The following is a 27727-nucleotide window of genomic DNA, read 5'->3' on the forward strand; positions in this document are numbered from 1 at the left end:
AAAGACAGTACAATCATTTTCACCGAACATTATTCATCTAACATCTCCTCATTACATAAAATGCGAGGTACTAACATAATCAATGGGATATATGATGTCAGCATCAAAATTCGACATGCCCTAGAAATCTAGCTCGGCAAACATATAAACAAATTTTGCGCATGCTAGCCAAACAACAACATGTGAACTTGCACTCTGTTTATATCGCGGCTCTAGGTGTAAGTCAGACAAAGGAGGTAAGTCAAACTATTTTCGGAAAGTTATTGTTTTATATGAAACAAACTGAAGCAGTTGTTATGTAGTTTAGAAATGACGGCTAATTTTGAGAAGATGCAAATCATATCACATTCATTTCTAGCTTACTGAAAAAAATGGAAGTTTGGCAGAAAACGTCGCTTCCTGATTGATAAAAACTGTGATAAAATATCAAATCCATAATAAATAAACAGTAAGCTTGGGAAGATTATCTATTTGTACGAGGAGATAAAATCCTTTTACTGAATTTGTCAGTTATTTTACTATCAGCCAGCGATTTAGACAGCATAATGAGCTAGAAGCTATTGGAAGAATCGAAACTGTTCGCAAATGTGATCGCAGGGTTCATAATTAGCTTAACAGTAACGTAAACGCGCGGAAACCCAATGATTCGCAGAAGAAACGTGGAATATTCGGATCTTACGGAAACAGCTGTTTCAAACCATGCCAAATTCTGCATGACCTACAACCATGCAAAAGCAAGCGAGCTTTTAACACGCTGCGTAAAAAAGCCATTTATGATAAAAAATTCTCTTTAATCAACTCTCAAAATCGATTCTTGCAGACAAGCTGCGTTAAACCCTAGAACCCACTATGAACGCTTTCAACAAAGCAATTTAAACGACTAAAGCTTTACACAAGAATTCCTGTTTTTTAACTGTCTGAATTGATTCTCTTGATTTCAACCTCAGAGTTCGGTGCCAGCGTTTCGAACATCGAGCCAAGCAGAACCTCGACCTGAAAACAAGGCAAGATCATAACAATAATTGGTCCCTTAAAATGTGTATCGCTGGGTTGTGTTTGGAGGTTAACGATTTAATAGCGAGATTAATGTGAACCAGGCTTAAGGAAAAGGGAATAATGAAAATAAAAAAATACATAAAGAACATAATCTTCTGACAGTCTGACAGTCTGACAGTCTGACAGAGTCTGACAGAAAGAAAAAAATCTTAAGGAAAAAGTAAACCAAGAACAATTATGATCCAAAGATTAGCAATTTTGACAATTTTTATCATTTTATATTTTTCAAATGTAAGAAAAAGGTCAACGGTGTACTATGAATTTGATTCTTTCAGTTTCAAATTATTGAGATCAAAAGAGATTCAATGAGAAAAAGAAATAAGAATAGAAACTAACAAACTTAAAATACTCACCTGTTTTTTGGTAGTCGGTACCAGCACATTTTCTGTAACTATTTTAATTTCATCTTCCGTCAATTTTCTGAACGAGAAAAAAGGCCTTGTGAAACATTTCATCAAAAATAACTACTTAGGTAGGCCCATAATTTGAATGGCAAAAATGATGGCAGCGATCATGGAGATTTCTCTAATGCTCTTTGGAGGTCTTTCTCACAAAGTTATAAGAATCACTCTTGATACTGTAAAATTTTATATTGAATATAAAAAAAATCGATCTTTTGCTCTGGAAATCTTAAGCGATTAAAACAAAAGTATCATAGCTCTTTGAAAAATATCGCATTATTTAGAAGAACAAAGTCCCTACCTGTTTATTGTACTCCAGAAATTGGATAACGCAAAATCTTTAAGGAGAGCCAGCACAAGAACAGGCCCGTTGGAAGATGATAAGCGTTTTTCCTAGATCAAAGATGAAATCACAAGATACAATGCTAATAAAAGGGTACCTGATTGTTGCCTAACATAAGATGAAGGCTTCTTCAATGGTGGGCAAGATTAATGGACCGCTAGCCAAAATAGCTACAGTATGTTTATACAATATTTTGGTGATAAGATTAACAAATTTGACGTTGCGATGCAGTACCAAAGCTTCGAAATTTCACATTAGCTTATTCTCATTAGAGGGATGTTGGGGCAAGTTCATTGACAACGAAGTATACTAATACGTGAACGCCACGCAGGATACTAATACGTGGAAGGAGGTTCGAAGACCACAAGTTACAGAAATAGCTTATATATGGGATTGATTGAAGAGTTGGCGAAGAATGACAAAGTTGTTTATGCACTTTCAATTAGGCTGAACCAAAAGAGGCCAAATGTCAATTATCTCTCACCTACCATAGTGATATAAAAGGATCTAAAGATCCCAAATCATTACACAAGAACCAAATTTAGATTGTAATTTGTGCCTCTAGCAGGCAGAGCAAAATCACTATGAAGAGACAGTTACAAAAGTTATTGAAATATGGAACTGTAGCTCGGAACTGTTTTCAAGCAAAATTTTAAAGAAGGGGGATTTCTTGAACATTTGACGGGGGCTGGGTGTAGCAGCCAGTGCGAGTATAGGATATAGAGATAAATAACATGCGAAGGTGGGCTGTTTTCATCATCAAAATGTGAATGTACAATGGAGTGCTTTGTGTTGAGTTATTCCAGGAAAATGGAGTTAACAGCAAAATCCTATAACTTCCATACCATAATACGATGCTCCCTTGGAGACAACTTCAGTTTGTGCAAAAGCTGCTTTGTCTGCTCGGGGTTTAGAGCCGTCATCCTTGCACCGATCGTCTTAAAACCAAGTGACGAGAGCTCTTCCCAGAATCCCAACGCTTTGACATTTTCGGACAGGAATTGATTCAGAAAACTGCCACGCATCATCACATTTGTGATTATGATTACATTGACCTCCGGCATGACAAAGCTGTGGCCAGAGCTGGTATCGAATTTACTGTGTTTGAAGTCTATTGGAAAAGAAGAATTGGGGGTTGCAATAAAGATTAATTCGTAATAATATTGCCTAGAATCAGTTTACGCTAAGAAATTGTAAAAAGGAGAGTGGATTGAGCAATGCAGAAACTAATCAAATCACACAGTAGTTACTTCACTCTTAATAGCTCTTACAGCATTGAAAAGCCTCATTTGAAAATTACCTCAACACCCATTACCCAAATTCTAAGATTTGCTTTTGTTTCTTCTAAGATTTAATAACCAAAATAAGGAAAATATGACGAGCATACTCTATGTCTTAAAATAAACGATTCTGAAGTCTAATGTCTAAAATAAACGATTCTGAAGTCTAATACTACGCAAGCGTTAAGAATTGAATTATAGTACACACTGAATTGCAGCTAAAATGAATTCTAGTCTTGATTGAAATACAAAAGTAGAACATGAAAATTAGAAGTAGACTCTGCCATAGCTATATAGGAAGGTAAAATCCAAATCGAAAGTTTCATAAAAAGAAACGGAGCAGGCAAATTGCACGAACTGGAATTACCTGATGAAGTTGACTTGGTACTAGCCCAATGCACTTTCCTGTACTCTTTATTTTCAAAGATAGCATCATTTTTGAAAGTCAGCTGCAAGTGAACAAGATATTTAAACTAACAACCGTGCTAAAATCGCTCTTTAAACAAACAAACATAGAAACAAAACAGGCTTTTTAGAGTGATATGTCTCCTTTTTCAACTTCTATAACTTAAATTAATATACCTTATCAACAACTTTGCTACAACTTTCATTTTTAGTACTAAGATTTCCAGCTGATTTTTTGTTGAAGAGAACTTAAAACAAAATCGAATTATGTTAATAATTGCGAAAGAAGCTAAGTAGCAAATCGCTACATTGTTCAGATTATTTTCCGATATAAACTTTGTTTCCCTACTTCCTAAGCTTTGCTTTTAAAAAGATTAACAACAAAAGCATTAGGCAAATAATCAAGGAAAAGTTCACGACTATCTTATCTCTCGACGCATTTGCGTCATAAAACAAAGCAGATCACATCTTAATGCTGATCCTTTAATCAGCGTTTTTCACTGAAAATATGCACTACGACCGGATCATTAAAATCCTGGATTGGAAATTCATATTTTTCGTCGCTTCAAAAAAAATAATGATACTATATAATACAACATAACAGGTTTTGAAGCTCAGTGGCGGAATGGAGTCTTGGAATGTCCCGTGCTTTGTTTAAATCACAAAGCAGCCTTGATTTCTCTTTATTTTCGATGTATCTAGAATAACCCCTTGCTATAATTGCCGCTATAGCCAAGTAGCTATCACTCTCACTAAGGACACTTCTCGCAGGCACAGCATAACTCCTACAGAAATACGCTAGTCCGATGTAGGGTATTCAATTTTATAAAGTCCTTATTACGCATCCCTGAGTATGAGGTGGCATTTAATTTTATGAAGATATTTTCGAGTATAAAAATACCTCGCAATCTTGAGCTAGTCTTAAAGTAACAGATTGCAGTAATGAAATGAAAAAATTTACATTTCATACAGTCAATCGTGAAAGTATTAGCTAATTAGAAATTAATTATTTGGTAGTTACTTCAGAAATGAAAAATTCCGAACCTCCATTCTACCCGCGTTAACCAAAATCAACTTGTATCAACATAAAGTAAACATTGCCAGGTGTAAGATCATCAACATACAGCAACTTACTTGACAAAGTCATCAACGTAATATAAAATGAAAATTGTTGAGTGCATCAGCGCATTCTCGGTTCTCCGAATTCTATGTGACAATAAAATTCGAACATAGCGTAGCTACCATTCTAATGAAGGGAGGTTGACAAAGAGGGACCAAAGAGCTAAATGCAGACTGTTTAGCCCAAATTGTGGATTGTTTAAAAAAAGCAGCACTATGTTATAGGATGTTGGCTCCAAAGGCGAATTAGCAATCATGACAAAAACCGATAAAGCTGATATCTAATGGTGGTTCTGGCAAAGTCGGGTTCACTAGTTCAGGAATCCATCATCATTCTCTAAAAGAAAAATCTTATCAAAGAAAAATTCGTTTCTTCAAGAATGTACGTTCAGAGTTTGGTTAAAGGAATAGAGAAAATGTATCTTTTCAGACGACTTTGAATAATGTGGAAGTTCTATGGATAAAAATTCATGAGTGATGGCGAAAGCAAACTCAAGAGCAGACTAGGAAGACAACAACGTATAATGCGATACATAATCGACGTTACACACTGGGATGTTGTCCAAAAGTCACTTAAGGAAAAATCATATTAGTTCAAGCTCAAATACACAATTGACTCCTGCAGCTCTTTCACACACTCTCATAGCTTGATTCCTCCCTAAATTTCGGATTTCTGTAATAGCAGAAGCAGATTGGTGAAGCGTCGATGAATTTCGAGCAAGTCCGTGCAGTCTACTTACCAATTAACCAAAGCGACACATGCAGAAACATCGAGTTTGCGTTGAAAACACTGGTTTTATCCGGAAACGACCGGCCATGAATGAAATACGCTATGTTTCTTTTTTTTACTACAAAATTACATTGCAATCGAGTCAATATTTGCATTCCTCCTTCCAATTCAAGCCACACCACACAAGCAGCTACTCAAATTGACGAACAAGAAGAAGATCAAAAACGTAGAAACATGGATCGACAAACAAAGATACTTCGCTGATTTGTCAAACGAGTAGAAAGACGCTCATAGAATCACAAAGGACTGTAAACCGTCTGGACACAACGAATACATATACGGCTGCCTAAAAATCTACCTACATTTTGAAAGTACTAGTGCATAGTAGCAGACCACTGAAATCATGGAAAAACTAAACATTCTGGTATCAGATTTGTACCAGAATTTCATAAAGGTTGAATAAAAGAACTTCTAGGAAACACGTTACACTATTACCTAATATTTCTTACAGGTTACAAATAAGCTGTATGTTATCAAACTTAGAAAACAAACATAAGACTTATCTGCATCAAGGAGAAACACAGACTGTGAGCGAAGCATGATCAGATCCCGGTCTAGAAATTCCTTGATGATAGTTGAAGAGTTCAGTTCCTTAAAATATTTGAAACAGGTTTTAATCCAGAAAGATGACAAAATGAAATAGTTTCTTTAAGGAAACTGCTAGAATCTCAGAAAAAATTACAACAAGAAACAGAATTAGAGAACGAGAGGCGTGAAAAGCGTCGAGACAAAGCAATTATATATTCCTTTTAAGTCGGTATTTCCATTACCTTAATTAGAAACTACAGGCGAAAATTAATAATGTTTGACCAAATTTAATCTGACCCAGCTTGACCAGCCCAGCTTGACCAACCCAGCTTGACCAACCCAGCTTGACCAATCCAGCTTGACCAACCCAGCTTGACGAACCCAGCTTGACCAACCCAGCTTGACCTAATCCAACTTGATCCAATCTAGCTTGACCAAACCAAGCTTGACAAAATCCGGCTTGAGCCAATCTAGCTTGATCCAATCCAGTTTGACCCAACCAAGGTTGATACAACTAACCTTGAATTGATTCAACTTCACCGAATGCAGCTTTGCATAGTTTCGACTTAATCGATCAGTGAAATCTAGAGTAGCAGAGCCTAGATCAGCCTATCCTAAATCGACCGAGCCAAGATCAGCCGAGCTTAGACTAACAGAGCTTAGTTTAGCTGAGCCTAGATCAGTTGAGCCTAAATCAGCAGGTTAAGATTTTCTGTGCCTTCATCATCCAAGTGTTGATTAGCCATGCCTAGATTAGCGGAGTGCCGAGACCAGCAGGGGCTAGGTTGATGAGCCGAATCATGATTCATCAGCAAAGCCTTACCTTTCAAAACAGCTTTACGCGGTCATTATAGGACATTTTGACAAATCTCATGTCAGTAATCAGGCTCTGGGAGTATGAAGAACTTGAAGAAACATTAATCGAGCATCTAATAGGGACATCTAAGATTTGGAAAAGAAGAAAGATCAACATTCAAGGGGAGGCTTGATCAGCAAAATCTTTGGTAGGAATCTTCAGCCAACTGGATACATCAGTTAGAATTTCAACAAAGCAAACCAAGTGAAACAATCCGACATACAGATAACCTTTAATTTCCTTAAATAAAACCAACACAGTCCCCTTTTAAAGTTTTTGTAGCATAATCCAAAAATCAACGTACAAAGATCCACAGACTTTGAATATAGATAACGATAAAAAATGCCAGTTGTCATTACAAAATGCATTTCAGGAAATTTGTCCCCCAATGGGCAACCCAGTCGTTGAAGTTATACAACGACTTTTAACATTTCACGCATTTTGGTCATGTGAAATGAGGGTATTGTGAAAAGGCCCTTTTTTTAGAAATCAAGACACAAAGACGGACACCATCGAACAGATAATAGACAGATTCGATACATAAATTATTTACACCCAATCGAAAGTATGATTAAAAAACTAATAAAAACGGCAAATACAAAAGCAAAGTATACAAAATCAAAAGAGAGGGTCACGAAGTGAGAGGCAAAATGACTGTGGCCAATGACAATACTGCTAGGTGACATGATTCCGCGTAAACAAACAGCGCAGCGCTTTGCGAATTTCCCCGTTCCGGATACAGTAGATGAGCGGATTCATGCTGCTGTTAAGATAGACTAGTAAATCGGTCCAAGCGTCAACCAGCATAAACACCCTGTTATCTCCGTATATCGCGCGTATCGCGAGCAGCGATATCTGGGGTAGATAGCACATCAACAACGTTGCTATGATTATTGCAATAGTGTTCATTTGTTTATGTTCTTTCTTCAGCTTTCTAAGCTTCGAAATGGTTCTCTTTTTGTCTTGATTCAGCGTCAGTGAGCACCTGCTACCTTGACTTCGTGTTCGCAGTTGCTCAAAAACATGCTCCCCATCAACTCTAGTTGGATGAGCCGGGCCAAGTCTGGTTTCATCAAAAGATTGAATATGCAATAACTTTGGAGGATCATTCTCTTGACATATGTTTATAGTTTCTGGAGACTCGACTTTCCTGATGTTGATTTCTGATACGGCACCGTTTCGGGTAGCAGTGAAAAGTTCGTACGGAACAAGTTCTTTGCACTCACATTGCGGCAGCTGTTGCTCATCTTTCTGTGTCACTGATTTATTTACCGTGTGGACTACTGAAATTTGACGGCGTTGCTTTAGTACAACTCGATATATAAACGCATATGACACCAGCACTGTTAATAACGTCACAACAAATATAGTAGTCATTCCACTGAAATATTGCGACATCGAAAGAACTCCGACGAATGGCAACAATACAAAAACCATCCACGTACACCAAACAACTCCAATTATGAACAGATACAAACCTTGAGATGTTATAGATAAGTATCTGTAAGGTATCGTAATGGCAGCGAAACGGTCTATTGTTACGAGACCAACGGTAAGCATGGAACAACCGGCGCATAAGTTGGCAAAGAAAATGTAAATCAAGCGAATATAGCAAATGTTGCTACGAGTGTTTATCTCGTGTAAGCGACGAACAGCAAATAGTGGTTGTACGATGATTCCGGTGAGGAAGTCTGTCAGACAAAGGCTCATCAGCAGTATGTTCGGTAAACTGCGCAATCTTCGATAGCGAATTAAGACAAAGAGCGCTAGAAAGTTACCAATCGTAGCTGGTATAGCCGTAATGCAGCTAATGGTCGATACAGCAATAGAATTGGCTGCCTCTGAACGTGACAGACTCGCAGTCGACTGCTCGAGAAACAAGCATGTTTTCGTTGCTCCTTTCATTTCGACCGGCAGGTAATAAAGAATATTGCTTTCTGACTTGATGAGTTATTGAAGTGTGCAATTTGTACTTTCGTGAGTAGCAGACCGGCTGCACATGTTACAAAGTTAAGACAAAAAAGTTGCCAATATTTCACAATTCTCCACCGAAACACCTGCTGGGTGAGCAGCTTTTTCCGTCAGGACACCGCATGCATCATTAGTTTTTGAAACGCTAAATAGGGCTGCCTTTGATTTCGTTATCTAGTCAACATTTCAAAGGTCTGCTTTTCTTTATGAAAAGCATCTAAAAGTGTCCAATCTTCTTTTCCAGCAGCCTCGGATCAAATAAGAACAGTTACAGGTTTAACAATGAACACAAACAGTTAACCTCATTGCAAAAACCAAGATTCTTTATTTTGTGTTGATCAGCCTTTCCAGAGATCGTGGCAGCACGTGCAAACTTTCTTCTGTCTCACTTATACAATCAATCAAAATTATCAAGTCTAATAGCAAATAATTCAGCTTTACAATGCACATAGAAAATACAAACAAGCCTCTATGACATGTATTAGTTTGGTCTAACGATTAGGGATACAAGTAATCTCCTTTTATCTGCAGATTTCCTTACACCCAGCTGCACAAAAGCAACGAATAAGAACGCTTAAAAAGATCACGTTACGGAAGAGCCACTTCAATTGTAAACCTGGCCTTGCTTTAATACCTCTTCTTTGTAATATTTGCTGCTCCATTCCAGGATTTCTACGAGATTCTAAACTCGCAACTTGAATCTCAAGCATATATTCTCATATCAACATTAATTATTAATGCCTGCTCGAAAAAGAACTTTATAGCGTAAGGCCGTGATATCTGAATCTCAGAATATTGATGCGTTTGCAATATAAATAAGGGTCGATCTTACCAAGAAATCGAAATAAACTTGCGACCTTCCCTATCATACAAACGTAAAAATTAACAAGCCATGCATATCACAGAGTAATCCCAACAGTGTACAAAGCAAATCCAGCGAACAGATGTTATCAACTACTAACCACACCGTGATTTTACACAGCTACTCCTGCTTGCAACACGCGCATATTTTAGATCACTCTTAATCCACCTATAGTCGCGTTTCGTCGCTTCGGTTCAGAAGATGGTCACAGATATGGTTCCGCTTATGAGCAGTTACAGTTCCAGTGAGTAAATCAATGTTAGAGCCAGTATTTTTATGATAGCTGAACATGATCTGTTGGAGTGATCTTGTCATCAAAGTGTCTTCCTGCAGTGTCTCGACTGTACCTTCTGTTGTGTTCTCATGAGCTCTACGGTCGCCCATAGAGCCCAGAGAGAAATTTACAAAAGCTAAAGCTAAACGCCATTCCTTCTTAGCACGAGAAGTGTGGATTCAAATGCCCATTAAAAACGAAATGTACACATAAAGGCAATCGACAGACACACCTAATCGATTTAGCCATCGAAATTAGCCAAACAGTAGGCCAGAGAGCGGTATCACGGTCATTGATTGGTCAATTGTTGATCGCAGATGGCTTAAGCCACTTACGCATTCCCCGATTGCCATTAAGGTCGCGCAATATGTGGGCTAGAAACTGACATGAATTCGCCATCAATGTAAAGCTTAATGACCAAAGGGCCTTAAAAGAAATCGCCCGCCCAATTGGTTTGCTTAGCTCTATACAAAAAAGTAGCTTTATTTTGACAGTTCAGCAAAATTCTAAATTTGCTAACAATATACAATCTGTCATGGTATGCATCTGTTAAAAAAGATACTAGGACGAAACTAACATAATCGAGATCAAACAAAATATCATTCTGCTTACGAAAGTGGGGCTGCATTGCGTATTACGCTTTGACAATGGGGCTGCATTGCGTATTACCTGCTGTTTCTGCAAAGGCCGCTTACATGTTTTGCCGAAGCTTGCGCCCACTAGTTGCATTGCAACACGGAGGAGATGCTAGTAATTCGACTTAGATATTTTGAAATTGGCAACAAGTAATTGAAAATCTTGCTTAAATGATAAACTTTTGTGACAACAGAGATTGCAGCCGTTCACGCCACCCTACAGCAATGAATTGAGGGATAGTCAAATACGCAAAGCATCCTGTTTAGCAATTAACAGTTCATCTCAAACAAATTGTACCCGTAAACTCTACCCCTGTTAACTCACACTGACAGTTAGGCAAAACAGGCGGCGATACGTGTCCTGCAAATTTAATCCTAACAATAGTTCAAATGACTTTGAAAATGAAAAAAAACTCGGTCTCGATGGTATACTATGAAAACTAAAAGCCCATTTTTGCTTCGTTATGTGCTTGGTTACCTCGTGCACTGTTTTGAAGAAAAATTAAATTGTCGCACATTTTACCAAAACCATTCAGGTCACCCAAAAAATTTGAAAGTTAAATGGAAAACATACCTTTTCTGCGACTGCCAATGGGCTTTCATCAAAAACGCCTCCGTTTTCTGTCTTCTGGAAGCTGCGCACAATAGAATCGAAAGCATCTTTGGCGCTGCGGCTCACCTGCATCGTGTGCTTGCCTTTCAGCTCGAGGGACAATTCTGGGAGCCACTGGTTCAAGCGATAGACTGAATTTGGTCGTCTGACAGCAACATGCAGTTCTGGAACTTTGTCGTAGCTTGGAGAAAAACCCTGAAAAAACGATAAAAATGCCTAGGATCTCTATTTGCATTCAGGCTGATAGCCAAGAAAGATAGACCACAAGCATCCAAGCTGGGACCTTAAGACGAGGAGAGATCTGTTGGGTACTGGTATTATTGCAAATACGAAACAAAACTGAAAAATTGAAAAAGGCAGACAGGCGAAAACACCTTACTACCTATTTTCGATGGCAAAAATCATGGACTATACTGCCAAGGGATCAACAAAAAGATTAATAGGGATCAGCGGGGCATGCCTTCTAATTTCATTTAGTAAAAACATATGCAATTCTCGCCTAATTATCTGATGTCTAATGCCTGATGATCGCATTAAGGGAGAGACGCTGCGATAAACTGACATTTTCAAGTCGAATTTATATGAAAATCAAGCGATTGTTTTGGTAAGTTCACAGAGATGTGAGAGAAGTGAAGTCTTATTCAGATAATCAACGTGGACTTCAAAAATAGAGATGCCAAAATCCAAAATGAAGATCTTATCTTCACTAACATCTTTACTTGACATGGATACATGGTTCTTTGGTCGGAATCGAAATCAAACGAGCATTTAGCAGGGTAAAAGGTTTATTACTGCAAGACGTATGATAACAGCGATACTCACAGCAGGGAAGTTCAATCCAACGATATCAAACGTATCCCTTTTTAGGATACCAAGTGTTTTGGCGACGTACTTCACGTAGTTGCAATCAGTATCGAATCTGATAAAAGAAAGCTCACACTGTTTTCCCAGAATCAACTCTGCTGGAATGCTAAGTGATGTAGGAGATATTATCTTCATTTCACAGCTATTTTGTTGCATTGATTTTGTTGATTCTTTACTGTCCCTGAAGGCATCCTGTTGATTCGCGTTGGTCAATATACCGAGTAATGAATCAATCTCGTGAACAAATTTATGATGTATAGGCAAATATACAGGCCACTGGGTTGACTGATACCACGTGTGACAAGCATCAGGCATTAGTTCCTCGCCATTGAACATGTCAAGTAGCACCCGGAAAACTGTATCAAGTCCTGTGTGTATGAATGTGTTGTGATATGAATCAGGGGGGCATTTCAGTTTGTTTGAATTCAGAAGTTTGGATGTATTGCGGTAAATTTTGTCACGCTTTTCTTCTAAGTATTTTATCGTGTCTAAAAGCCTCAACACTACGACAACAACTGGGCCAATTTCAAGATTGGCAATAACCTCATTCCAGTTTTTTGCACCAATAACGTGTGGGCTACAAATGTGAGCTAAATGTCTGGTTAACCCTTTGAAGTACTTGAGGCCAATGACTTCTCCAATGGGTCTCTCCTGTTGCCTATACATCTTGTCAGTCGTAGCCCGCTTATTTATACATAAAGGGTCATCAACACAGTCCTCGAGCAGCTCACCCAAAGCTTGCGGGAATGTCTCTACCATTGGCTTACCGACAAAAACTACCGTACAAATTCGCGGCATCTCCGGAGACAAGTAGAAGTTCCATTTTGCTGGCAATCTGCCTATAACCTCGCAGCCAAATTGAGATAAATTTGGCGTAGTCATAGCATCTAGGATTTTTACAGTTCGTTTATTAACCTGTTTAACAGCGAAAAATTCATCTATACTACGCTCTTCCTTTATACGCTCATAACGGATAAATCCGTTGAGCCGCTGCGTTAATGCATCTTTAGTCAGAGCATCACGCGGCAGCTTTTCATTGAGAGTATCAAATAAATGCTGTTTGAATCCATAAACTCTGTGCAACGCACTCTCCCCTTCGAAAAGTATAATCATTATGCTGAAATTGAGCCTAGATACTTTTGATTCACTATTGTCCAGTTTTAGGCCCATGGCTGAGAAATCGTCCTCGTTTAATAACACCTTGCCAGCGGCAAGCGCACGAAGGCCGCGCGATTCTCCCAATGTCATAGCTATGGATATAAACACTGTTGGTACCAGTGGCGAAATTGTTAGTACGACTCGCTCAGAGACAACAGACAACAGACTAGCACTAGCCGCGGCCCGTGAAAGCAGATCAAGCTTTTCCGGTAGACTGGAGTGCCGCGACTTCGTCCCTTGCAACGGTTGACCTGGTTTTGTGTCCACGTCAGCTGCCTGACGAATTCTCCTTCCAAACCAGTTAACCACTTCCCGTTCACCGCGTCCGCGCCCTATCGTATACGTTATCAAAGGGTCCTCAACAGACGTTTCGAAGGACTTCATTCCGTGAGGTAAAGAAACATTCACTTCCCGTGGTCCATCTGTAAGAGAAGAATCGACGCTTGGCATGAATACTGACTTGATGGTGGCAAGCTCCTCCGTGTTGGAGGTAAAACTTTTACCAGAATTGACAGTGGTAACATTTGGACCACGCAGTGCTGCTGCCAAAAATGGGACCTCTTTGTCATCTGAAAGACAAAACATGAAACTAGAAAGCTTGAAAAATAAACAGTCATTTCATCAAATACAAACTTAGAGCAAATAAAACGCTGTTAGCTGACCATTCAATCGATCAAGGTCCCTCAAGAATCTTAATGACAAAACGGAATCTTCAAACCGATCAGACACTCATATCACTAGAAACACTGACGAAAGAAAGCCAGGCATAAATGAAACATGAAAAACGGGGTATCGGTCAAAAGATCATCGACCTATCATGGACACTTGGATAACTGCAAGCCTAAAAACAAACAAAAAATAGCATTGCAAGTGTTGTCTTTCTTTAGAAATTTTTAATTGCAACCAGGAGCTTTGCGCTCGTGTTTGTAAGAGAAAAACAAACACGGTCCTACTTAACGTTTCAAAGACAATTGTCAAGAGCCCTATTTTGTTTTTTAGTCTGTGACGAATCTGTAGGAAACGACGTAAAGCTAGAATGGATCCACAGAGTCAGGTCACTTAGATCTCATGCCAGGATACTATTGTGGTTTTAGCAACAGTGTGGAAGACTTACAACAACAGTGTGTCTAACTTGGTTCTTAATCATTATTACGACTAAACACAGAACACAAGTTCAATAAAGCATTACTTTCATTCTAAGAACAATTTTATAAAAACACAAGCATCAAAATTGGTCAAAAGTTAACAAACAGAAAAACAAAGAACAAAAAAAACAAGCTGAGGTTCAGCTACTGTAAAATGAAATTTTTGAACAATTTTTCATCTCAAAAACATTTTTTGCTATCTAGGGATGCATTTTAAAACTCGTCGGCAAATAGAGGATGTCTCATTCACTTTGTTGACAAACGAGATCTGAACATATCCCTAGCTAGCAATTGCACTTCTTAAACCGGAATAATTCATAAACAAATTAAGAATAATCCAACCTCGGATTTTGGAAAAAAAATAGGAGCAGTCAGCCTGAACTTCAATTTACTGGTTCTTAAAAAAGAGAGTGTATTGCATAGTAGAATGCAAAACGTAGAATTGCTGTCATGAAAATGTTTTGTTTTATCTAGGCTATGTAATGAAAGGGCTTATGGATTCTAAAATGGATGGTTTCCAAACAAAATATCAATAAACATTGCCCAGTTGATAAAAACCGTAGATTCATTACCGAAAAAGGCTTAAAAGCTTAAAACGATGTTACCATTCCAATATGTTTACCAATTATATTATCGATAAGAAATCAGTTAATGAGGTCATGTCATAAAAATTTGATGAAAACTGGCATCCAAAACATGAGAAGTGTTGCAATCAAACACAGCACGAGCCGGCTGCCATATAATTGCACTTCATTGAGGAGTGAATATCGGACCGGAAACCGCTGTATTCCAGAAAATAAGGTCATTCACACTTTGTTAGAATTAAGTAGGTTTGATCTCGCAATAAGTAAACACTAATGACCAACAGATTGCATATTTCAGAGAACGATAAAATCCTGTCTGACAGCAAAACAGTAGCACAAAGGTTGAATAATCACTTCGTAAATATTACTGAAATCCTTAATATAGCCCGACCTTTATCTGATAATGTGCAATAGACGTCTGACAAAAGGACAGCCTCGTTACTATTAGATCAATTGAAATGCTTTGAAAACCACCTTAGTATTTGAAAAATCAAGGAAACGTTTGATCAATTTCCTAGGTTTAACTTTGAAAATGTATCTTCCAAGGAGGTCAGAGAGATAATTTACAAGCTAGAGGAAGACAAATCAACAGGAGCCGATAACTCCCCCCAAAAGGTCTTAAAATGGCAATAGACGTTGTCTATGGATCACTAGCTGAATTATTCAATCGATCTCTTTCTGATGGCTAATGTGTGCCCTATTTTCAAAAAAGGAGATTCAACTAGTAAAAAGAATTATAGACCAATAAGTGTGCTCCCCTCAGCTTCAAAGATATTTGAGAGAATAATGTTCAATCAAATCTACAATTATATCGGCGTCAAACTGTTCCCTTTGCTTTGTGGATTCAGAAAAAGTTATAGCACATAACACTCTTTATTACGACTTATTGAAGGCCTGAAAAAGTGCCTGGATAAAAAAGATGAGGCTGGTGCAGTGCTTATGGATTTATCAAAAGCATTTGATTGTTTACCCCATATACTTCTACTAGCCAAGTTGAAATCTTATGGCTTCAGCGACAACGCAATGGAATTTATGTATAGTTACCTAGATAAAAGAGTACAACGAGTAAAAATTAGTTGGTTTTAATTAGCCTGAGTATGCATAGCTAGAAATTGTACCAACTTTAAATAAAGAAACTAAAATCAACTCACTTTGCCTGTCTGATATTTGACAATAAACGTTTTAGGAAGAACTATAATTCTTCATCATAACTTTCTAAAAGCTTTTTGACAAAATCAAACACCTTTCCTCTGCTGACCGAAAGCTCCAGGAAAACAAAAAAATATTTTAAAAGCTTTTGCGATATATTAAAGACTTATAACAAATGGACTAGGACATAGACGATACTTTCGTTTTCATCTTTCATATTTTTGAATGGGGGGTTATACGAGGGGGGCTAATACGATGGGGGATTATAAAATTGTAGTAAACAGCAAAAAGACATTGTTAAAAGACACTGTATATTTTATGGAAACCCCAGATGGCAACAATCAACAAATCGAGAGTGGGCCAATTCGAGGATTTAGGGTAGCAGTGGGGGCTTATTCTAGGGCGGCTTATTGACAACTTGTCGTTCTAGGGTGGGGGCTTATTCGCGGAGGAAGGGGGCTGGGCTTTTTCGAGGGAGGGCCAATTCGAGGATTTACGGTATATCTTGAGGGAGCACGACTTTTGGAAGGGCACTTAAACAATTGTAGACTGACCCGGATGGCAAATTAGTGATCGCCCTTTGTTTTAAATGCAAAAGAAAAATTTATGGGCCTTTCACCAAAGTTTGAGAAGATGAATTTCGATAATATTATTTCTAATTTTTTTCCTTCTTTTACCAGAAATATCTGTAAATCAAGTGGCTGATAACTTGCTATCAGCTGAAAGTATACTTACAGCTGTTCCTCTAATGGGTGTAGTCACAACCACAACCAAGCCCTCAGGGTCTGACTATTAGGATACGGAACCACCCCTGCACAAATCATGGTGAACAGTCAAATTGACGTTCTGACAAAAAGGGCGTGACAGTAAGGAGCACTTACTCCTCCTGAAAGGGCACTTGCTAAATCCCGAGGAGGGGGTTGTGCACAGTCTCCTGCCTTTCCATCGGCTTTTACGTCTTCACTTCTAACTGAAATAGATCGAGTAGGCAACTTGTGGGGAAAACTTGCAAAGAAATATTGCTCTTGGGTAATGTAGAGCGATTTTTACCTTGTTTCTTGTTGGAGAAACGTCGTCATAATAGTGATGGTTCTTGTACGTTTGTTGATGAGAGAAATCAGTCTTTCGAAAGATTTTTTAGTGGTGAGTAAAGGATTACTGAAAACCGCAAAAAATATTTCAGAGCTCTTTTTTCTCACTACGTCTATGTGTCTACGGTATTCTACGGTGTTCGGTGCTTGAAAGGTAGCATATAAATATCTTCAAAATATGAGGGACAGCTGCTTTTAAAATAATAGAAAAAAACAAAATACGCACCTTTTTTCTTTACGTATGCTATTCTAAGACCAGAAACATCGAGGCTGTTGGTGCGGATTGTCTTAAAGAATGTCGCAATTGTTTTTGGGAGCATCGAAGTGACGTTTTCAATTAAAACACAAGTGTTCTCATTTCGTGTGCTCTCCTTTGTTATCCAGCAAATGTCATCGTTAAGGGGCTCCTCATTATGCTCCACGCAATTCCACAATAACGATGGTTTTAAGTTAAATATTCTTGCTACAGCAGAATCGTCTTGGGAAACGCTTACATAACTAGACAGTCTTTTTGTGCCTGGACAAGAGACATTGGAAACGTACGGTCTTTCGGCGATATTAAACCCCATCAGGCTTGACAGCAACTGCTCCAAGTCTGCTTTATTCAAAAACTGCGAAACAACTTGGTAGAAATTCTTCTTTACTTTTGGCGGTTTGCCTCGCTTGAGCTGCTGATTAGGTTGGATATAAACCTCGTTCTCGATAATACCCACTACTAGTTGAAGCTCTGAATCGATGGATGCCTGTTCCAGAGAAATGACATCGAACGGTACACCAAGTGTCTCTGCGACCTTGAATTTATTGCCAAGCAGCAGCGATATAAAAAGTGTACATAGTCCAATGAACGCATCCGATCTTTCATCGAAGGTCAAAGAGTTCTTCGCGCAGGATTTGCTGCAAACACCCGGCGTTTCAATAGAAACCTTGAGCAACAATTTAGCTGCATCTTTACAAGTGCTGGGCAGGGGTTCAAATGGCAGGTTGAAGGACACATCCTGTAGAAATATGACAAATAACTCATAAAGATTTAATTAGAACAAGCTTAATATATTTCTTCTCATAAGTTACAATAAAGAAGTGTGGCATCTAGGAAGAGTGTGGCATCTTTAAGATTCATGCTAGATTAATAAGCACTGACATCACAATCAAAAACAGCCGAAGGGACCAAGAAGTTAAGGACAGTGGAGTCATGCATGTGATACCTTAGAAGTTGAAATACTACCAACTAGCCATTAAAGAAAGTCCCTTAAAATGCATTTTTAGTCAAACTAAAGCTTTCCTTTGACACTCTTCTGGGTATAAAATATCAGAATAATGCTTGAAAATGTGAAGGTAATACATGTATGTATTTACTCGAACAAGAGATACAAAACTCTAAAAACTTGGTTTGTGAAGGTTAGGCCAAAAAGGTTTTAATTGATAAAAAACAATTTTTTTTAATTTTGGAAAATCAGACTTCACAGGTAATATAAGAAAATAAAGAAAATCTGTGAAGAAATGTTGATGTGTGTTAGGAAAATTAATTAATAAAAATGTGAAGAGCCCTAATGCTGCGATAAAACCTAAAAATAACACAGGACGGCCATAATCAAATTATTTTGTCTCACATAGAACACTGCCCAGCTGTTTTACAGTAATTTTACAGTGTTAAAACGAGGAAGCTTTAAGCCATAAATTGCAGCCGTGAAGAACCTTTTGCAACTCAGACTAAATGTGGATTGAAATCGGCTTTGTTGTCATTACCAGCATATAAAAGAAAGAGAACAGAACGAAATCTGACGTCACACACAAGAGTTCCTTGCTCTTGCTCAACATGTCATTAACAGAAAAAAGAGACAAACACACCTCATTAAAAATCACATTCGAAATACCGAATTCGTCTTGCAAATTCTTGATCTTCTCTTTGACTTGCTGTCGTTCACTCTCTTTCAATCCATTGGACTGTCTTTTACCATTCTTCTGTTCACTATCCAAAGATTTCGAAGATTTTAGCTGCTTGGAGCTATAACCTGTCTTTTCAGGCAAAGAACTATCTTTATCTAAAGACTTATTTTCAACTGCGTATCGTTCGTCACCTTGTTCATTACATTTCTTACTCTTTTTCTTGGACTTCTTTTTACCCTTAGAATTTGTGGCCTGTTCAGCTAAAGAAATGTTTTCAGGGGGATCCAAAGACTTTCTTGTCAGACACTCGCCCTTCACTTTATCGACAATATCATCCTTAACTGGTAATTCCACCTTGACACTCCCACTTTTACCTCGCATTGAGTCTGAAGATACTACTTTTGTGGTATTGTCTTGCCTCGTAATCATCGGTGTCTCTTCCCCAGTGACATCTTCAAAGCTTTTTTCTCGGTAGGCATCCATACTTGTCGCATATCTCAAAGGAGTCCTTTGCATTTTCCCTATGTACTGCGGAAGTAAACCTTTCAATGTACTGCTCAATTCGATCATATCTTCAGGGCAATAGCTTACTCCATTCTCGCTCGTATTTTCTTCCACAGAAAATGTTTTCATTTCAAGTTCACAATTCTCGGGTACTTTTTCAACCTCATTCTCAAAATCTGCCCTCTTTTCGAATTTGCTACTTTTGGAATCTGATATCAAATCCTTTTCCACTTGCTCAAGAGAGAGAATCCGAGTAAAGCCAGACGGGGGGTTCTCATTGTCAACACAATGCGACCTTTCATTTTCTGCCTGCGCAGAAGCATCAGCTTCGCAGCATTTTTCTGCTTCAATTCTAATCGCGTTCTTTGCATTATGTTCATTGCAGTATTCAGTTGGCGTTTCCAATAAATCTTCGGGCAGAAATTCATCAACAGTGCTGTTGCACTTTGCAGAAATATCAGCTTTTATTACCATCAGATTATCAGTTATTCTTATCTTATCTGGCAATTCCTCTATACAACAAGGGGAAGAAACTTTGTCATCTGGGTTTTCTTTAATAGAAACAACTGAAGCTTTACTTTCAATATTGTCCCCATTACCACCCGCGATGTTGTCCCCATTAACAATTAGCAGACTCTTCTCTTGCTTGTCAGCCTCTATTCCTACCTTCTCCAACATCAACAATGATGTATCTACAGTAACCCTTTTATTGCAACCATCTAGCGAATTTCCTAGAAGAGGCATTTCTGGTCCTATCCCTACACTGTCATTCTCATTGTTTCCTCTTTTCGATGATTCTTTCGCATTTGCATTATCCTGAGGATGAGCACTGTTCGTTGCAACAACAAATGCTGAGTCCACATGGTCCTGTGGCTCAACTCCGCTAGTCTCTGTTTCAATCTTCGAACCTGGCTTATCGTTACCCCGCAATACAGCATTAACAACGGCATTCCCACCAGAGTCTCTGACTTGATGCCAGCTTTTGATTTTCTCTTCTAGTGGTTCTAAATCAAATGTAGGTTTTCCAGCCTTTTTTGATACTGGTAAAGTCGTTACCCCATCGTCCATGCTAAAATGTGAATCCAACCGACTTTTCGATACTGTATTTTCCTTGATACGCCCCTCATCCAATAGCCGTTTATATGTCCGCTTTGACAGTCGATCGTGAATCACACTTTCGAAATTTCCTCCTTCTCTGTTGTGATCCTGTTGGCCTTCCTGTTTTGTAGCAACTGTCTTAAAAATTCCGGCTTTGATGTTTCTTCTCATTTGGTTCCAGTCTTCTTCATCCGAGCCTGATGAACTAAAGAATAGCGATTTCACACAAAGTGCTATACAACAAAATGCTTATTAATATGAAATATGAATCCTTTTGGAATAAACAAAAAAGAATTACCCAAGGCTGATTCAATTTGTTGGTTGAAAACCAAAATACAAATATTCCTAGTCTAAGCTGTATCATTTGCGGGTAAATAGTATAATGGCAAATTAAAGTAACAATGAGAATCAATTGAACATTAAAGTTCTTAGCAGCAATTCAAGTTGTTAGCCATGAGGACCTTTTCAAGATCATATTTCTTGCTTTAAAAAACTTGTGTTGCGTTTTATCAAAGCTCTTGCAGTTATTGACATATTGCAAAACAAACTTAAGATTGCAGAACTTGTTTTGATCAGAATACCATATAAGTCACACAATATTTTTTATTTAGAGTATTGCCTTAAAGTTATTATCTCACTGTTGCCTAAACTAAGCAATTTACACGGATTTGATCAATGAACATTTGAATAAATCAGTTCAAGTGAAAAATGGGATGCAATTCAGAAAGAACATTTTAAAAAATTTTAATAATCGAAGCTTTAAGCAGACCAAAAGATCTTGTGGGTTTATTTTCGTAGTGAGGGCAGAGATGGCCAAATTTTTTTGACAAAAACACGTGTAAAATTTCGGTGTGGCTTATGAAGATTTTGGAAAAGACAATGATTATAAAAGTAGGAGTGCCAATGTTTATGCGACAAAATTTGTGTATGATGACCAAAAGGCAGAACCGGAATCCGTTCCCCAATCACTTGCAAACAAATATCTTGAAAAGCAAACAAATATAATTAATCTGACAAAAGACACAGTTAACACTAGGATCATGCTCTGACAGCCACCTGCCTCCTGCCCCCTTGCCACTGTATGCTGCCATGACACCCCCGAGCAGACCTTTAGTAAAAGAGCCTGTAAATACAAACCTTTCATTTAAATGTCCATGAACATCGGCAGCTGCTTGAGAATCCTAAATGATTGCAGAGAATTCATCTTATCAAAATTGAAAAATAAATAAATGCGACATTGCGAAAAAATTATACCACTATACACAATCTAGCCTTCTGGAGGAAATTACGAGTACTTCTTTAATAAAATGATTGTTACGACTGACTCCTTATGTAAAAAAGAATCGTTAACAGGAAAATTGAAAATTAATATTTCTTTTCTAATTTCCTAATGAGACCGCCCTTGGACAAAGGTATGTTCTTGTGTTTTTGCCTAACTTTTGCGTAGACCTAAAATATTCATTGGAAGCAAATCAAAAAATGCGAATCAATGGTGCCATTTAATAGACCTCAAGATAATAAGGTCTTCTGCGGTCTAGACTGTCATTTCGCTTAAGATAGGTTAATAGACTGTGCGAGAAGTGCCTAAACTTGACTCTTAATCATAAAGATATTATATTTCCATATGTAAGCTGTTATAAGTAGAAAATTATCACTCCTTTGTCAACCTTGAAAATGCATACCTAAAATGTGCTATTCTTGATGGAGTTTCAAAGCTATTCGATTACATGAGGGAATAAAAACACACCAGACAATAAAATTTATTCAGAGTCATAATGAGTTGTTTTCCAAGACGGATGGCACCGATGAAATCGACTGAAATTGAGCGTCTGCACAGATATAAAATCATTTGGCCCTCTGCATTTTATGTTCTAGGCTTGTTTGCCAGAAGAAATAATTAATAAACAAAAGAAAAAATAAAAACAGCAAAAAATCAACTACAGAGTTGGGCATTAACAATACCTTCGGTGATGCAGCACTTGACGAGCCTCTTAAGTCTAAGAAAATTGTTGTGCCTTGTTCAATGTCTCTGCTCTGAGTGGTAACACCCCTTGAGGTCATTTTTGCAGGTTCAGCATCTGCTGATCTTTGGATACCTTCGATATTTCTTTTACCCTCATTCCTCTCGACATTTGAACATTTACTAGAAAGATGCTTCAACATGCTATTGGCTTCACCAATTGAACTCTTCTCGTTGAGTGCAAATGATGAAAGCCTATCCATTAATGGTACTTCTGTATCATCTTTTCCTATTCTTTCATTAACCATCATAGAGCCACTAGCAAGAGCTGTGTCTCTTCTTTGAAACGTGTTTGATCCACTGTCCAATGCCACAAGGACCTTGTCTAAGTTCTCATCATCAATTTTTTCATCAAGAATCGTTTTCAATACATTGGATTCATAATCTAATTCATTATTGTTATCAGTAGACCAATCATTGGAATTGATAACTCTATTTCTTCTTCTGTTCAAGACTTGCTCATGATCCGTAATTGTGTTCCTTTCAATACTATCAACATTAGTTACTTCAGAGCAGTTTTTGGATGTTTTAAAATCTTCTTCTTTGAAATTCAATTCAACAGCCTGGCTTCTGCAAGTAGGCATCTGTGAATTAATTTCATGTAACTGTCTAACTGAATTGGTAACCAAGTCCTCTTCGGTAGTCACTGCGCCTAAGAAATGAAGTAGATTTAACTAGCAAAGAGTATCTGATCTTGATTGACTTTAATAGCACCATGATGCAGACAAGAAATTTTATGAAAACATTTGTTTGTTTGTTTGTTTTGATTCAACTATAATACACTATAATACTAATGATAATATAAACTTCTTTGATTGTTTTCAGAATAATTCTCCATTTTTTTATCGAAAGAACGGGAAGTATCCAGTTGAAAGACTTAAAATTTCAATGTCAAGATTTCCAAGAATAAAAGCAATTGCCTTGTTGTAGTTACTAAGCATAAAGAAAAATTTGAAAAAAACCTTCAATCATGGAATAAAAACAATCAAACTCACATTCATCTTTTAAGTGCCCATTTTCTTTTATGGTTTTGAGGTCTGGTGTTCCATTTACATCAGGGACCATATGCAAACAACAATTTGAGTCCTGGGGTAAAAAGATAGGTAAAGATGTATTTGATGACAGAAACTTGACTAATCAACACCTAAAGTTCTAAAGACAATACTCTAGACTACTGAATAATTGGAAATTAAAGCATTAACTTCACCAAATGATTGTTAACAAAGTATTTCAAACATTGACTTATATGTGGCTCCTACTTTAAATTACCAACAATATCTTTGATCATCAGTCTAAACTTATATTTTCACTTTGTATTCTAGACTCATTAGCTGAATAATGAAGACAAAACAAGAGACAGAAAACAAAGCTAGAAGTTAATCCTTTGAAGGAATAAGATGTTTAGATTGGAATTGACAAATGAATATTTCAGACTGTTGTTTTTTGTTAGACTTACGGTGTGGTAAAATCTGGCTATATAAAACGTAAAAAGCGAAGTTTTCTATTATGAGAGCAGATTTTAAAATTAATAAAGGCTTATTTGAGGCTTTCAATGAGCCATCCTGATAAAACTTGAGCCTTCATCACCGGATGCTGATGCTGTAAATTTTCCAAAATGCATACATTTGATAATGTATGACTATTAGACCAGCAAGGTTAAAATTTACATCCTGCATATTATTGCTGGGCCAGAGATTGATGAAATGAAATCACACAAATGGATGGTTTCTGAGATCATGTGAAAGTATAATGATCATGCCAAAAGCAGATCACCCCAAGCAGAAGGTGCTTGTTAACCAGGATTCTTTGCTTTTAAATTGCTAGTATCAATACAGTGGTTGAATTGCTTCAATACATTGCTCAAGTCATATTTTATCATAAATTAGAATCTTCATTGACAGAGATAATGCATGTAAAAGTTTGCAATCTATCACATATTTGGCTGTAATTTAGTAGCATGGAGGCAATTGGATAGATTCATATTTCATTCCTGTCTAGGCCCATCTAATTACTCTTTAGAGGAAAGATATAGATTATTTGGTCACGCATTATGATTGATGGATGGCTAATCATGTTACTTGCTAAAGCAAAGTGAGCAGCTTTATCTCCTTATGTTTCCTTGACAACCAATTAACTTACTTACATGAAAAAATAATGTGAACTTAGGACCATGACATTAGATAGCCCTTCTAGAAAATATAACAATGTTAACCAAGTTTACAAACTATGGCATAACTGAAATTTCTTTACCTCTTTATTTGGAGGAACCACTAATTCTGTTTCATCTACACTCACATGATCTCCATCTTGATCAACCTATTTAAGAAGAAGTGCAACGTATCAAAGTTTCATGCAACAACCAAAAGCAAGATTTATATTTTGACAAGTATCATTACTCACTATGAGGACTCAAATATATATAAAGATCTCAAACAGTACAAGAGGTTAGTCAAAAAACTAATTAACAGCTATTTAATGGCTTGAAATGGCACAAACTATAAATGGAACTTGCTGGAAACAAAGAGGTGAATGTGCTAATATAAGAAACAGACACTTTAAGGTAAATAAAGTAACCTATAAGAATGTCAAATAAAATCAATTTCAGCTCACCAAATAGTGTGCTACAAAGACAAGACAATCAGAACAATTACTGATTGGTTTTTAGCATCAAAAGACACTGATTATTTCAGAAATTGGTGTTTGATTACCAAAATATGATTTGGTAAAAGGTATCTGTACCTAATGGTAACAAGATCTTTTAAGGGAAATCAACTGGGAGTCAAGCCTTTGTTTGTATAAAGAAGAGGGTGATAGCCTATTGTTTTGAAAAATAGAAGGTCATGGGGCTGGTGGAGCAACTGCCACCTAGATACTATGTTAAAAAGGCCTTGTTCTTCACCAATATTTATGTTGATAATAGACAGGGCAGGGGAATGGTATAGTGATGAGAATGCCAAAGACAAACAAATTTTATAAGATGCTTTTGATCTTCAGCATTATAAATCTGTTGAGAATCTGGAGCTGTGGAAGTTGCTCTGAATAATAAAGAAACCCTTTTAAACTGTAAAGCAAGATTATGTTTCTTTGTAGTTTAAAATATTTCATTTTAAAATTAAACAATAAAATGATCTTTAAAAAGTATAAATTTGTAGAAATACACAAGTTGAGTTCATATGAAGTACACAAGTTCACCTTAAGTTATCAACTGCTTTTTGAAAAAAATCAAAATGGATAGTTTCTAAATGTTTCAGCAAATGATACAAATTCAAAATTCATACAACTTAAAAATTATTAAAGAGCACTGCAGAAAAGATGTAAGGAAGAGGTTTTTCAGCCTGAGGATCAACATTTTATGGAATAAGCTACCATCTAACATTGTGAATGCAGACACGCTAAATTCATTCAAGAATCATCTGGACAGTTTATTTGGAGAGAAGAAATACTATGTTTGTAAAAAAGACATTCTTTCAATAGTTTAAATTAAGACAACAACATTATCTTTTTGAGAAAATACGATGATTATGGAGTGGCTTTTCCCAGGAAAGACTATTTTTCTGCATCCACTATCTATCAGTTGGGTGTTACACTTATTATTATTCAGAGTTTTGCTTGACATGAGTGGTCTGTCAGTATAATGGTCTGTCCAGGGTGAAGTCACTTCAAAGATCTGTGACAGGCTCTTTGTCTTTAGCACAGTTATAGTTATACAAAGACGCGAGAGCGTTCAAGCTAAATATTTGAGACATAAAGGCTATCGCCTAATCTAAACGTTGCTAAAATTGTTCATACTATAACATTTGACCCTACAAAGAAAATCAACATATCGCATCAAATCTACAACAGTCATGAACAATGCTAAACACTGCAAATTGCTTAGAATTTCAGTTCTTACTGCAAAGAACTAAAGCGACTGTTGAAAGAACTTGTTGCATACACCAATATCAATAGAATATTGCATACGGCGACCTGTTCGATATTGAATACGATCAAAATATTGTGTATAGCGAAACAATTACAGACTGTTTACGAGTAAACTTATTCCAGGCTTAAGTAGCGTAGGTAAATATTTAAAATGAAACATGTCGACATCTTCTAATCACCCCTTCTATCAGCGACTTCCATTCGTAACTTAGTTGGTCAATTAACTGCTACTCTATCATCAGTACCAGATGCTTTTAAAGAGACACTTCCTGAAATTCTACCCGCAGTAAAACTGAGCCCGGATAAGAAATTAAGACCTCACCTCTGCCGAGCTAAGATCAATGCTTGGTATTCTGAAGAGAACATCTTCGTGTATTCTGGAGTACAAACTTCCTGACAAGGCAAGAGGGTGTGTTAGGCCATATTGGGAAGAAGAACTTTCTTCGTCGTCTGAACTCATTTGCTCGTCATTTTCGGAAAACTCCATGTGCCCATTTACTCCTTTAGAGTTCCGGGCCTTCCTCTCCATAATCAGTTCATCTGATAAGGTTCAAAGATAACACATTAGTGCGAGCAAGCATGACTTTTCGGTGAACAACTAACTGCTCACAAAACCCGTTTATCAACTGTTTTCATTTGCTCACATTCGATTTCTCTCGTAGGCAACCGTTGTTTACCGCGTTGGAATAGAAGACTGGGTATGAGCTATAAAGGTGATGCAAACAAGGGGCTGACCAGGGTAGGGGCTGTGTTGGGACCCTCTTTCTCACACACAAAAATTCAGGCTCCTCACTTTTTCATTTTTGTAATGGGGTAGGACTTGTGATTAAGAACCAGAATATGTATTCACTTTCTCATTGATCTTTTTTACGGTTAGATGATCGAAAACGTCTATAATGCCACTCAAATGAGGCCCCGTGTGCCGCAGGGGATGTCAGATAAATTTTGCTTTGAAATTTTGGCTCTTCAAATTATATTTCATTCGCATTGAAATTTTCTTCGTCGCTTTGTGTTGTTGCCAACTATCGTTCGTTGATAATAATGATCGTAAGAATCATAAAATCCGGCGGACGGCCTATCCAGTACCTTCCTTCTTTCTGCAGATTGCGGCTTCAGAATAATGTGCCGCTTGCATCATGCGGTGCGAATTTGGCAACGGTTTACAGTTTTCAGAAT

The 27727-nt window shown here is 37.4% G+C and overlaps 2 protein-coding genes across 2 annotated transcripts; both read right to left on the reverse strand.

The window, feature by feature from the left end:
- Positions 1-12: 12 nt before the first annotated feature.
- On the reverse strand, positions 13-27246 carry LOC135684872 (uncharacterized). Its single transcript, XM_065200563.2, has 14 exons — positions 26874-27246; positions 24881-24946; positions 23626-23716; positions 22573-23282; positions 21748-21791; positions 18970-20815; positions 17351-18119; positions 11956-13724; positions 11095-11328; positions 3448-3529; positions 2646-2911; positions 1759-1850; positions 1410-1476; positions 13-993 (listed from the first exon to the last, which is right to left on the reverse strand). The coding sequence occupies exons 1-14, from the start codon at positions 27078-27080 to the stop codon at positions 910-912; spliced, it is 6327 nt and encodes a 2108-aa protein (XP_065056635.2). The 5' UTR covers positions 27081-27246; the 3' UTR covers positions 13-909.
- Positions 3536-11088, reverse strand: LOC135684878 (5-hydroxytryptamine receptor 1A-alpha). Its single transcript, XM_065200570.2, has one exon. The coding sequence runs from the start codon at positions 8681-8683 to the stop codon at positions 7454-7456; it is 1230 nt and encodes a 409-aa protein (XP_065056642.2). The 5' UTR covers positions 8684-11088; the 3' UTR covers positions 3536-7453.
- Positions 27247-27727: the final 481 nt, after the last annotated feature.

Source organism: Rhopilema esculentum, chromosome 21 (assembly GCF_057945365.1).
Source record: "Rhopilema esculentum isolate cy_ngs chromosome 21, ASM5794536v1, whole genome shotgun sequence".
Lineage (NCBI taxonomy): Eukaryota > Metazoa > Cnidaria > Scyphozoa > Rhizostomeae > Rhizostomatidae > Rhopilema > Rhopilema esculentum.

Coding starts and splice junctions, on each gene's coding strand:
- LOC135684878 (XM_065200570.2), bottom strand. CDS start 8,683: ATGAAAGGAGCAACGAAAACATGCTTGTTTCTCGAGCAGTCGACTGCG.
- LOC135684872 (XM_065200563.2), bottom strand. CDS start 27,080: ATGGAGAGGAAGGCCCGGAACTCTAAAGGAGTAAATGGGCACATGGAG. Junction 2,912..3,447: donor TACCAAGTCAACTTCATCAG/GTAATTCCAGTT, acceptor CTTTTCCAATAG/ACTTCAAACACAGTAAATTC. Junction 1,851..2,645: donor CAAGGGAGCATCGTATTATG/GTATGGAAGTTA, acceptor TCTTTGATCTAG/GAAAAACGCTTATCATCTTC.